Raw genomic sequence first — 13877 nt, forward strand, 5'->3', positions numbered from 1 at the left:
TTCGGTATTTTTAAGAACTAACATATTTTTACCGCTTTTTTTTTTTTTTTTTTTTTGAAAATTTCCAAAGTCGTTCCAAATGGTGGAGCGAATTCAAAGTTCGGCCCGGCCGAACTTACTGCTTTTTTAATTGTTCCATAAGTCACCGTCATCTTGAAGGGACTAAGGTCGACCATCTGACCAACATATAACATTTTTTTTCAACTAATGCTTATTTCGTTAATGGTAAAGTTTGAAGTATAATTATTTAAAAAAAAAGTTGCTTGACTTACCCTGTATTTAAGAGCAATAGATATATCTGAACCGATTTTCACCAAAATTTGCTTGTATGCCGAATTCGGTCGGTTGTGCCAAAATTCACATATTTGGTTCACAATAAACGTGAAATCGGATAAAGATGTATATGGAAGCTATATCCAAATCTGATCCAATCTCGATAACATTTCGAAGAGATATTTCTATGCTGTATCTAATATCTGGTGCCAAATATCATTGTTGTGGAGTGCATATAACGCATAAGAGGAACTTGAAAATCCAAATAGGATGAAACAAATAATAAGCATCGTCACCAGCCAAAACAGGTTTGCTGTGACGATGCAAATTGGAATTAGATCAGTTCTGTCTCGAATTTAAAAGCGCGAACGCAAGTTTCCCCCCCCGAAGTGAACAGTGCCCAAAAACAAAAAAAAAAAAACCCAAAGTGTTAAACAAAAAAAAAACATAATACAAAAAACATAAAACATTGTACAAAAAAAAGGAAAAAAACTAATTGAACAAAAAAAAACCTAAAACTAAACAAAAAGTGTAACAAAAAAATTGAATTTTAATAAAACATTGAAATAAAACAATACAAAAAAAAAAAAAAACAAAAATAAAACAACATCTTTTAATTAAAGAAAAACATAAAAAAGGTGAAGTAAAAAACATTTGGTCCTCCAGAGCCGGATCATAAAGTGAAGTTTTTAAAATATTAAAAACAAAAAATAAAGTATTAAGTGGACAGACACAGTGAATTGAAACAAAAACAAAAGTGCATAATAAAATATAAGTAAACAAATTAACAAAAAGTGACGTTTAAAAAAGTGCAACCAAAAGAAAAAGTGAAAAAAATAGAAAATACACTGTGCTACAAAAAAGTGACATTAAACAAACAAATATATATTTATTACAAATTTACTACAATAAAGGGACAACACACAGTGCTACAAAACAAACAGAAAATACACAGTGCTACAAAAGTGACATTAAAAAGTGATACAAAGTGACATTACACGGTGCTACAGAACTAAAAGAAATTACACAGTGCTACAAAAATAAACAAAAATTAATTAATTTTTTATTTTTTCGTCAAAATAAAAAAGGTCTACACAAAAGACACAATACTAAAATAAAAAGTGTAACAAAAAGTGACAGTACACAATACCACAAAAAAGAGATAGTATACAGGATATAATATCTAAATATAAAATCCAGAAGTAGTCAAAATTGTGGAAGCTGCCGGAAGACTACGAAGGACTTTGGCAATACAACAACAACAACAACAATAGCAACACTACAACAACAAATTTTTGAGACCCAAAGGCTAAATCAAAGTGAGTACTCAATCAAATTTCTTTTGTTGGACATAAAGGGCATACCGGGAGCTGGCAAATCCTCAATATTTGCATTGACCCGAAGATTCCCATACTTTGAAATCTCAAGTTGACACTTTTTAAAGTTGCTGCGTTGCCTCTAAGACACTTTTTTGAGAAAATTTCCCTTTTTTGGAGCCATTTTGTGGACGGACATCTAAATATAGACTCACATAGGCGCAATAAGTACTTATAAAATAGCGCGAATTTTCATACGTATAAATATATAATATTGGAAATTGTTGAACGTGCAGTTCAAAAAATAAATAAGCGCCATATTGAAAAAAAAAACATTCTTATTGGAAAATTGGCTTCACTTGACACATATAAACGCCATATTGGAAAAAAACATTCTTATTGGAAAATTGGCGTCGCTTGACACATATATAAACGCCATATTGGAAAAAAATCTAGCGTCACATAAAAATATATACTCGCCATATTTTTAACATTTTTGGCGTCACAAAAATACATAAGCGAAATACATAGCAACCGTTTGGTGGACAGACGGATTTTGCAAATAATAGCGTCTAGTGGACGGACATGAAACAATACTTAACCTAGAATTTTTTTTCGGGATTTTTGAAAAAAATTAGATTGGCGTCTGTGGACAGACAAACAAAAAAAAAATCGATCCCATATATAATATAGCACATTTTTATTATATTTTACAAATATCTTAAAATTTTTAAATCAAGAAAAACATTTCTGGGACCCAAAATTTATTTCTGCATTTTTTCGCAGAAATATTTTGCTGGTATTTTTTTTTTTTTTGCTTTTTGCTAAAACAAACATTTGGAAAGAATTTGCTGAACGAAAAAGTTAGATTTTCGTGGAAATTTTAATTGGAGTTTGACACAACAAACATTTTGCTGGAATATACAATTTTTTTTTTGGAAAATTTTGCAAATTATTGGAATTTTTCTGGAGGAAAAAAAATTTGTGGAACTTGACCCAATACTAGCACCTTGTGAATTTAAATTAATTACCTAGCGTTTTTAGAAAATTTGTTGCCTCAAACAAATTTTCATAGCAATATTTTTGTCTCGTCAAAATTTAAAATTACTCCTGCAATTTTATGGTAATATTTTTGAGGATTCTTTGTTCGACAACCCAGCACACATTTTTATTTCAATAGGAAATATTTTTCATTTTTGGAAATATTTATTGAAAATTTTCATTTTCTACAATTTTACTGCTGGGAAAAAACCCTCGTTGGTGGAAAATCAAAAATCTTTTGGTCGTTTTTGTAGCGTTTTTTGCCTGTACAATCCTCACCTTTACTCCTTTTGGAATAATATTGATTATTTCTGGATTTTCTTAAAATAAAATATCCCTGTGAGTGGATTTCAAGATATTTTATGACACCTTGGTATATCTTGATTGAATTTGACTTCTCTGGACAACCCAGCAAACATTTTTAAACAAAATTATTTCGGCGTCACATACAAAGTAAAGTTTTTGGAATTTTGCAAGAACTTTCAAGTCTTTGGAACAAAACGAAATATAATTCGACCCAAACCAAAAATTTAACATAGATTTCGTTGATCAAATTGAAGAAGATAGCTTATCCTTATTTTTTAAAAATAAAAATTTGGATAAAAGTTTGAATCTTATTCCAAGTCAATCCTTTTCATTGGGTTGCCTTTCCCTTTTGCAACACAACAAAATTTCGGTAAAGGTTAATACTCAGTCATCAAAATGGATAGGACCCTAAGCGAAAAATTCGCAAACTGCGTCAACGATCTTCAGGATTACATTTCAATTTTTTCAATAACCAAACCGGATGACACGGTTCATACTTTGGAGACAACACGTATGGAGTTGGATTCTGCATGGGACCAGGTCAAAAGGGCATATTTAGACTGCCGTGATTATGTTCCAGAGGAAGGAGGAAAAACCATCGACAAAAATAAACTGAGGAAACATTATATGGATACCATGGGATCATATAAACAGGCGCTGAGTTCAATAAATGGACAAATTCAAAATATTTTGGATGAAAAGGCACAGGAGAAAATGAAAAGAGATTCAGAGATGTCACAGCAAGGAAAGGAAGTGGATTTTACGCCAATATCACGGCTGCCGCCATGCGACACAGACACTTTTAAAGGGGGTTATCGAGAATGGCCGACTTTCAGAGATTTATTTTCGGCAATTTACATAAACAATTCAAAATTAAGTAATGTCGAAAAGTTATTCCATTTGACTCAAAAGACAGCAGGAGAAGCACGAGAAATTATAACGCATGTTCCACTAACTAATGATGGATTTGCATTAGCATGGAAAAATCTTACGGATCGTTATGAGAACAAAAGGATGCAAATTAATGAAGAAATTAAAACACTTTTTAATCTACCTGGTGTTTCTACAGACTCAAGTCACACTATTCAAAAACTACAACGCACTGTAAATAGCTGTATTCAAACCTTGGGGATGCTTGACGTCGATGTAAAAGGATGGGATCCGATTTTAATATACATTTGCTCAACAAAATTACCTAGAGGCTTCCTAGAAGAATTCGAGAACTCATTAAGCGATTGTAAACAAATACCAAAATGGGAACATTTTGACGATTTCTTAACAAACAAATTCAAAACCTTGGAATCTGTAGGGAATATAAAACCCTCAACATCAAAATTTGCTCAACAGAAGCAAAATAACATCAATAAACCTAGATATTTGAAAACATTTCAAACAAATGTCGCAAAAAATACAACCAATTTTGGAGGAAGAAACAACTTAGCACAACCTCAACAAAATAAATCACAAAATATTCAAACATGTCAAGTCTGCAAATCAAACCATTTTATCAGGAATTGCAGCGAATTTTTAAAAAAGAGTGTAAATGACAGAATTCACACTGTGAAAACGTCACACTTATGCTACAACTGCTTGTCTTCAAACCACGGAGTAAGAGATTGCAAAAGTCGCTTTGGTTGTCGTATTTGTACTATGAGACATAATACTTTGTTACACAAGGGGTCGGAAACCCAAACCACAAACACATACCTAGCTCGAGTGGAAGCACAACCTAGTACCAGTGCTGCTGCTCTTTCAACTCACATACAGTCCACTACCAATCTAGAACCAACTACTATTACCACTTTGACCCTCCAAGATGAGCGAATTAGTGAGCAACAATCTGGAGGAACTCTACTTTTCACAGCAATAGTACAAATTGAAACCAAAGGACAACTATACGATGCCCGAGCTCTAATAGACTCAGGATCACAATCCACTTTTATTTCTGAGAAGATGAAAAACCTCTTGAAATTACCCACAAGGAACAATCTAGTTCATATCACCGGCCTTAGTCAATTTGTTGCCGAAACATCTACGAAATCTTGCTTGTTTACTATGAGATCCAAATACGACCCTAGCTTTAAACTGGAAGTATGGGCTCCAGTTTTAAAGAATTTACCTTCAAATCTACCACCACAAAACTTAGATGAATCACAACTTCGAGATGTAACAGCATTAGAACTGGCTGACCCGAAATTTTACGTTAGTCAACCCATTGATTTACTTATTGGAATGGACATAGGACCATTAATATTCACACTTGGAACTCCGATGAGAACATTTGGATCAATTTTAACTCAAAAAACCAAATTTGGATGGATAGTTGGAGAACCCATACCGGGAAGCACTCTTCAACGAAAACAAATATCACTTCTAAATACAACATCAATAGAGAAAGTACTTACACGATTTTGGGAGGTGGAAGAGACCAATAAAAAAGTTTTACGGTCAGACCAATTTTGTGAACAAAATTTTACTGAAACAACAATACGAAACAAGGATGGAAGATATGTGGTGACTCTCCCATTCAAAATATGCGAAGAATTAGGAAATTCCCGAAACATCGCCTTAGCTCAATTCTACAGAATGGAGAAAAAACTTATGAAAACGCCCGAGATAAAAGAACAATATGATGCCTCAATACTTGAATATTTAGAACTTGGTCATATGCGGAGGATCAATCCGGACGAAAGAGACGAAATGCCCAATTATTATCTACCACATCATGCAGTAATTAAGCCAGATCGAATCACGACAAAGTTAAGAGTCGTCTTCAATGCTTCTTGCCCATCATCAAACAAAACAAGTCTCAATGACATATTGTTTCCGGGACCCATTTTACAACAAGATTTGGTACTACAAATTCTAAAATGGAGATTTTTTAAGTATGCTTTTAACGCCGATATTACTAAAATGTATAGGCAAATACTGTTGGATTCAACTCAAACAAAATATCAAAGAATTCTGTTTAGAAAATCGCCAACAGACCCAGTTGAAGACTATGAATTACTAACTGTAACATTTGGAGTAAATTGCGCACCGTTTCTGGCACTGAGAACTCTTATGAAATTGGCAGATGATGTTCAAGATTCGTATCCAAGAGCTGCAAGAATTATAAGACAAAATCTTTATGTGAATGATGTACTTGCAGGTGGACACACAATCGAGGAGACTATAAAAGCTCGGAAGGACTTAGTAGCAGCGCTCGAATCCGCGGGATTTCAACTTATGAAATGGGCCTCAAATTATCATACAATAATAAAAGATATTCCACAAGAAAATTTATTGCCTCTTAACTGGTTGGATATCTCTGAAGATGCGTCCACGAAAACGTTGGGAATTCGATGGAATATATCAGGTGATTTTTTCACTTTTACACCTTCAACCGTGGAAAACAAAAACATTTACACAAAACGAGAAGTTTTATCAACTATAGCCAAATTGTTTGATCCATGCGGATGGCTAGCACCAATAGTGGTCGTAGCAAAACTGATTATGCAACAAATTTGGCTGGATAAAATCGATTGGGATGATACATTGAAACCAATCACCCATATAAATTGGCAAAACTTTGTCAAAAATAGCAATGATATTAAATCTCTCAGAGTTCCAAGATGGATACAGTTTACACTAGATGCTTCTGTTGAGATTCATGGATTTTGTGACGCATCGGAGAGCGCGTATGGAGCAACGCTATATGTTCGGATTGAAAAAACTGACCATACCACACACACCTTTTTATTAGCAGCAAAGACTCGTGTAGCACCAATCAAAAAACTATCAATACCAAGGCTCGAATTATGTGGGGCAGTCTTACTTTCCAAATTAGCAAAATCTATTACAAACAGTCTACAAATATCAAAATATTCAACACATTTTTGGACAGACTCTACTATCGTCTTGGCCTGGTTAAAAAAGCCTCCTTGTCATTGGAGCACCTTTGTGGGAAATAGAGTCTCGGAAATATCTGATAATGTTGGGCAAGAAAACTGGAAACATGTTGACTCTGAAAGCAACCCAGCTGACATTGCTAGTCGTGGATGTTCTCCAACTGAACTAACGACTCATGAGCTCTGGTGGCATGGACCTCAATGGCTCAAAATGCCAAAAGATCGTTGGCCATCGCAAGATATCCCAAACGACACAAATTTAGAGGCTAAAGCTGTAAAAGTTCTGACTATATTTCAAGAAAGAGAGGATCCATTAAAAAATTTCTCATCATTGGCAAAAGTCTACCGATCATACGCCAATGCTCTGCGATTTTGGAAAAATACAGGCGCAAATCGGCAAAATCTTCGCTCCTCGTCAATAGATCTTACCGCAGCCGAAATCCAAGATGGAAAACGATCTTGCATAATTCGTACACAAAAATTCGTTTATGCAGATGAATATAATTCACTAATGAAAAAGTCTCCAATTTCTCCATCTAGCCCTCTATTGACGTTAAACCCGTTTCTCGACTCAAAGGGTATTATTCGAGCTAATGGCAGATTAGTTCAATCTCCAGCCCTTACATATAGCGAACGTCATCCCATAATACTACCACACGGAACTACCCTTAGCAAATTGTTGGTCGAATTCACTCATAAGATCACTTTACATGGTGGTAATCAATTGATGACCCGAGTGCTAAGATCCGAATTCTGGATATTTGGACTCAAATCTCTGGTTAAACAAACTATACGAAAATGTCGAATCTGCTTAATTCACAAGAAACAAACCCAAACTCAAATAATGGCCTCGCTGCCATCCGAACGTACTTTTCTGTCTCGACCCTTTACAAACACTGGGGTAGATTTTGCAGGACCCTTTAATATTAAAAGTTATTCAGGAAGGGCTTGCTTCATTACAAAAGGCTATGTTTGCCTGTTCGTCTGCTTCGCCACCAAGGCTATATATTTAGAACCAACTAGCGATTTATCGACTTATGCCTTTCTCGCCGCTTTCTCCAGATTCATAAGTCGGCGAGGTTGTCCGTCTTGTATATTTTCCGACAACGGAACCAATTTTGTGGGAGCGGTCGATCTATTAAAGCGAGATCGATTAGCTTTCATGAAGAATATTCAAAGTAGCACAATCCAAAACAATTTCAATCAAAATCTTATTTGGAAATTTATCCCGCCTGGCGCTCCGCACATGGGCGGTTTGTGGGAGGCCGGCGTTAAATCGTTTAAAATGCATTTGCGAAAAGTATTCCAAAAATGAATTTCACATTTGTAGAATTTACAACTATCTTAGCAAGAATTGAAGCCTGCCTTAATTCGCGACCCTTAAGTCCTGGTAGCGATGATCCAAATGACCTTTCCCCGTTAACTCCTGGTCATTTCTTAATTGGAACATCAATTCTTACTCCTGCTGAACCCGACATTTCCGACACAGATCTTAGTCTAGTAAATCGTTGGAAACGACTCAAAGTTATTTCACAATACTTTTGCAATAGGTGGAAATTAGAATATCTCCACGAACTTCACAGAAGAACTAAATGGAAGCGTGAAAAGGAGAATGTCAAAGAAGGAGATTTAGTAGTCATAAAGGACGATAGGTTGGCTCCAAATGAATGGAAGTTGGGTCGAATTGCAAAAACATATCTCGGTAGCGATCAGAATACGAGGGTTGTAGACATACGGACATCAAGTGGCAACATTAGCAGACCTATCACAAAAATTGTCAAATTGTTTTCCGACTGACTAGCCGGAATCCTACTTAAAAAAGAACATAGTACTCGCCTTTGGTTTTTTTCAGATATGGCTGCCTACTTGCCCAATCAAGACTGCCGTTTAGATGATCGCAGCCGCAGTCCCAACCAATCCGAACGTCCAACAGCGAGAAGTTCTAGCAGACCCAGACGCCCAACCGAACCCATTCCCAGCAGACCGGCTCATAGACACCGCAGACTTCCCAGTTCCACATCGCCAGAAAGACGTCAACGAAGCCGCTCCGCTGCAAGATCCCGCCAACGCCAAGAACGACCCAGCTATTGGCAGTATTCCTGTGGGTTGTGTCAGGAGGACCATGCCCTCAGTGCTTGCGAGAGGTTTCGCCACCAGACCCCCTTCCAGCGCTATGAGACTGTGGAGCGTAGGGGGTACTGCAGAAATTGCCTTGCCAGAAGTCATTTGGCCCCTGACTGTCCGTCGTTGACTGGTTGCAGGAGGTGCAACAATCGGCATCATACGCTGCTACACGGGGCGTCTCAGCTGGAGGAAGTATCTCTAAACGTGGAAGTTGTAACAACGCCAAACTTTGCGTGGGATTTGGTATTTGTGCCAACGGCTATGGTGCGCATCAAAGCTGACAAAATAGAGGGGTACACCATGATAAGGGCATTAATCAGCCAATCAGCGACGATGTCCAAAATATCGTATGCGGCTTTCCGTAGATTGGGCCTACAATCGCGGATTTACAAAGGGCAGCGATTTACCACCTTTACGGTTTCGCCCCGCCGCACAAACAGCCACTGGAGTCTTAGAGTTAATGCCTTGATAATCGAAGATTTGCCCAGGCGCATTTACTCGGACCCAATCCTCGAGGACCCTACAAGAAGTTTCAGAAATTGCGCCCTAGCCGACCCTGATCCCCGAGGCAAGAATCCCGTCGATGTGGAACTGGGTGCTGACGTTTACTCAGCCATAAGAAAAGACGAGTGCAAGGAGGCTGGAATTGGAGATGTCCTGGCCTATGATACCCAACTGGGTTACGTGTTTGCCGGTCCAATAAAAAATATGCCAAAAATATAAAGAACAACATTGTATTTCAAAAATGAATGTAAACACTTGTCATTCGGGGGCCAGAAATGTTCATGAGAGATGCTAGTTTTTTGCGCAACAGTGTTGTTTGTTACATTACCGGTGGCTGCATAAATAACATCATAAAAAAATGATGTACATATACACACACACATGCACATATATGCAGCCACCGGTAAATTCCAATGCTGAATTCAAATAAATAAGCATCGTCACCAGCCAAAACAGGTTTTCTGTGACGATGCAAATTGGAATTAGATCAGTTCTGTCTCGAATTTAAAAGCGCGAACGCAAGTTTCCCCCCCGAAGTGAACAGTGCCCAAAAACAAAAAAAAAAAACCAAAGTGTGAAACAAAAAAAAAAAAAAAAAACATAATACAAAAAACATAAAACATTGTACAAAAAAAAAAAGGAAAAAACTAATTGAACAAAAAAAAACCTAAAACTAAACAAAAAGTGTAACAAAAAAATTGAATTTTAATAAAACATTGAAATAAAACAATACAAAAAAACAAAAATAAAACAACATCTTTTAATTAAAGAAAAACATAAAAAAAGGTGAAGTAAAAAACAGCTCCCATATATATCCGTAATCCGATTTCAGGTTTATTGTGCAAATAATGGCTAATATCAGCCCAAATTGAGTGAATTTCGGGAATTACGTTTCCATTTGGTGAAACTTGACTCCGATGTATATTTTTTTCTTCATGTAATCCTTCTCGAAGGGGTATCATGCACTCTATAGCAATGTCATTTGGTATAAAAAATAAAAATGTCTCCGTAACATTTGGTGGAAACCGAATCAGAATTGGATATGCCTCCCATATATTAGGTCCCTCTGAAACCAAACTATAACTGCTCTTAAGCCAAATGTTAATAGGTGGTATGATCTACTTCGAATAAATACTTTTGTTATGGGACCTCTACTAAATATGCATAATGGTGTAGGGTATCATATAGTCGGCCCTGCCCGACTTTTGACTTTTCCCACTGGTTTTTTTATATCCCCACAACTTAAGTTAAAATGTCTGACCTCTATTTCCATCGTAAAACAATGGAAAAGTTTTCATTTTGTCCTTTTCCATTAACGGCATTTATTCCTTTTGTCTTTTGTTTATACAGGAAATGGAATAAACAACATAAGACACACAACAAAGCAGACAATTCAAGGCATACCCTACATTATACCGCCATTTCTGAAAAAAAGAAAACACTTAATCGCAAGAATATCTTTTTTTCTATTATTTTTTTGGTTTTGCGGGGGATTTATGACAGCAGTACAATGGTCATAATTTTATGGGCCGCGTGTACGCTATCAAAGTCACTTATTGTATTCCGAAGTATGACGGTTTGATAAAACCAACGCTATAACTTCAATTGTTGCTACCATGCGTTTCGGCTCGAGAGCCGCTGTTTTTTTTTTTTTTTTGTATTTATTGGTAATTACTCAGATCTATATAAAATAAAAAAATACCATATCTTAACTTCAAACAAATTCGATAAAAAGACCAAAACGGTGACCACTACTTATCGCTGTGGATGTGTGAAAAGTTTGATATATTGTTAACTTTTGAAGGAGAACTATTCGGAAGTACAAAGTTGTATATATTTGTTTAGATAAAAGCAATATGTATAGCATTGGAGAGATATCGCTCCGTTTATGAGGCCAGACAATTTTTTTAAGTTATAAAGGGAACAACAAAACTTTATCCGTTTTTACAAGGCAAATATGAAATTAGTTCGGTGGTTTATATTTCCCTTAAAAAAAACGACTTTAGCGTTTCTAAACACCATTTCGGAGTACCGCTGTGTAAAATAACTAAGAGATAAATAAAAACAAGTTAAAAAGCAGTAAGTTCGGCCGGGCCGAAGTTTGAATACCCTCCTCCATTTGGAATAAATTTGGAAATAAAATCCTTAAAAAATTCTGTTAATATTTTAAAAATACCGAATATGGACGTTATATTGGTGTATATACGACGTGGACCTTAATAGACATTGTTTGTCATAAGTCATTGCCATATACAAATTCGAAACTTGAAATAAACAGTGAATAATGTAGCTAAAATCATGAAAATATCGTATATAGGGAGGTACCATTATATCGGAGCTATACGAAAACCTGGACCAGCATAGATAATTTGTAGCTTCCATTACGAACTTTAAATACGACATATCAAACAATTTCGGTGGGTATTGTACCTTGAATCGTCAAAATACCGAATATAGGGAGGTACTGGTATATGGGGCCTATACGAAGACCTGGACGTCCATAGACAATTTTCTGTCACAGACTGTAGTTTCTATTACGAACTTCAAATACCAAATTTTAAACAATTCCGGTCAATAATGTCGCTAAAATCGTCAAAATACCGAATATCGGGAGGTATCGATATATGGGGGCTATACGAAGACGTGGACCTGCACAGACAGTTTTCGGTCTTAGGCTGTAGTATCCATTACGAACTTAAAATACCAAATTGTAAGCAATTCCGTTAAAAAATGTCGCTAAAATCATCAAAATAACGAATATCGGGAGGTACCGTTATATGGGGGCTATATGAAAACGTGGACCTGCACAGAAAATGTTCTGTCTTAGGCTGTAGTATCCATTACGAACATCAAATACCAAATTTTAAATAATTCCGGTTAATAATGTCGCTAAAATCATCAAAATACCGAATATAGGGAGGTACCGTTACATGGGGGCTATACGAAGACGTGACCGGCACAGACAGTTTTCTGTCTTAGGCTGTAGTCGCATTACGAACTTCAAATACTAAATTTGTAAGCAATTCCGTTAAAAAATGTCGCTAAAATCATCAAAATACCGAATATCGGGAGGTACCGTTGTATGGGGACTATATGAAAACGTGGATCTACATGGCTCATCTACGAACTTAACCTGCCTACTGGAAAAATAAGCATGTGTGCAAAATTTTAGCCTTCTATCGTATTCGTTCGAAAGATAGCGTGATTACAACAGACAGACGGACAGACAGACAAACAGACAGACGGACATGGCTAAATCCACTTAGAATTTTACGCAGATCAAGAATATATATACTTTGTTGGGTCTGACATGCGTTTTTCGAGGAGTTACAAACGGAATGACAAAGTTAATATAACCTCCATAGTATAGTGGAGGGTATAACAACAGTCAAAGTATTGGACAAACGGATTGATCTAGAATTCTCAAATTTGGAATGAGAGTTACTGATGAAGTGCAGAATAGCTGTATCAAAGTGTTCTTGAAATTCGAACATTAAAATGGTACAATTTGGTATTATGTGAACGGATAGAAATTTGGTATGAGAATCAAGGTTGAAATAAGTTTGATACATGAAGGTGGTTTTGGAAATGTATACAGGGTTGCCCATATTCAACGGACCTTTGGGCCCATTCCAATCGACGAGGCTTGTCCGCAGGCAACATTCTTTGCGTCAATTGAATTTTTGTTTTTGGGGACCTCTCAACACTGGCTCTGGTCGACTTTTATATGGCCTCTTCGGATTAGAAAGAGCCTTACCAGTCGAAAATTTTTCGTATAAACGCTTAATGGTGTTCTTGGAAGGCGCGCTTCTCACATTTCTTAATGTTTTAAAAGCACGTTGAGTTTTCGCAATTGACTTCTTCTGTTGAATGTAAATTTCAGGGCGCTCGCGTGGCGTGCATTGGTTCATCGTAAAAATCTGCTTGGACTGACCCTTCTAACGCGGTATGTCATTAAGCGATGTGACATCTCTGTCAAAAGTTATGGCGTTGCCAGATGGGTCCGTCGAATATGGGCAACCCTGTACTAAGTGTGCGAACTGAACTAAATAGTACTTAATTTGGAAAAAATTGGGTTAGGGTGAACAGATGAAATTGCAATTTTAAAATTTGTATTAGGATCCCTGTTGGTGGTAGGATTGTGATACAAGGGTAGTTTTGAAAGTGTGTATTATAATAATACTATGCTAAAAGTACTGAATGGTACTATATTTGGTATTGAATGAAGGGATAAAGGTAAAATTCTAAAATTTAATATTTAGATTACTGATGGTATCTGTGTTTGAGATTTGGCGGTGTCCTGCAAATGTGTCTCATATTTATACGAAACGTACCTAAATAGTACTAAATTTGGTACATTGGTATGAAGGAATAGGGCTGGAATCCTCTAATTTGATATGGATGTCAGTGTTGGTTTTCGAAA

At 36.3% G+C, this 13877-nt stretch overlaps 1 protein-coding gene across 1 annotated transcript; it reads left to right on the top strand.

The window, feature by feature from the left end:
- The first annotated feature begins 1490 nt into the window (after positions 1-1490).
- LOC131806470 (uncharacterized) lies at positions 1491-9997 on the top strand. The gene is made up of 2 exons (XM_059130575.1): positions 1491-1592; positions 8679-9997. The coding sequence occupies exon 2, from the start codon at positions 8681-8683 to the stop codon at positions 9671-9673; it is 993 nt and encodes a 330-aa protein (XP_058986558.1). The 5' UTR covers positions 1491-1592; positions 8679-8680; the 3' UTR covers positions 9674-9997.
- The last annotated feature ends 3880 nt before the right edge of the window (positions 9998-13877 follow it).

Source organism: Musca domestica, unplaced genomic scaffold (genome assembly GCF_030504385.1).
Source record: "Musca domestica strain aabys unplaced genomic scaffold, Musca_domestica.polishedcontigs.V.1.1 77, whole genome shotgun sequence".
Taxonomy (NCBI): domain Eukaryota; kingdom Metazoa; phylum Arthropoda; class Insecta; order Diptera; family Muscidae; genus Musca; species Musca domestica.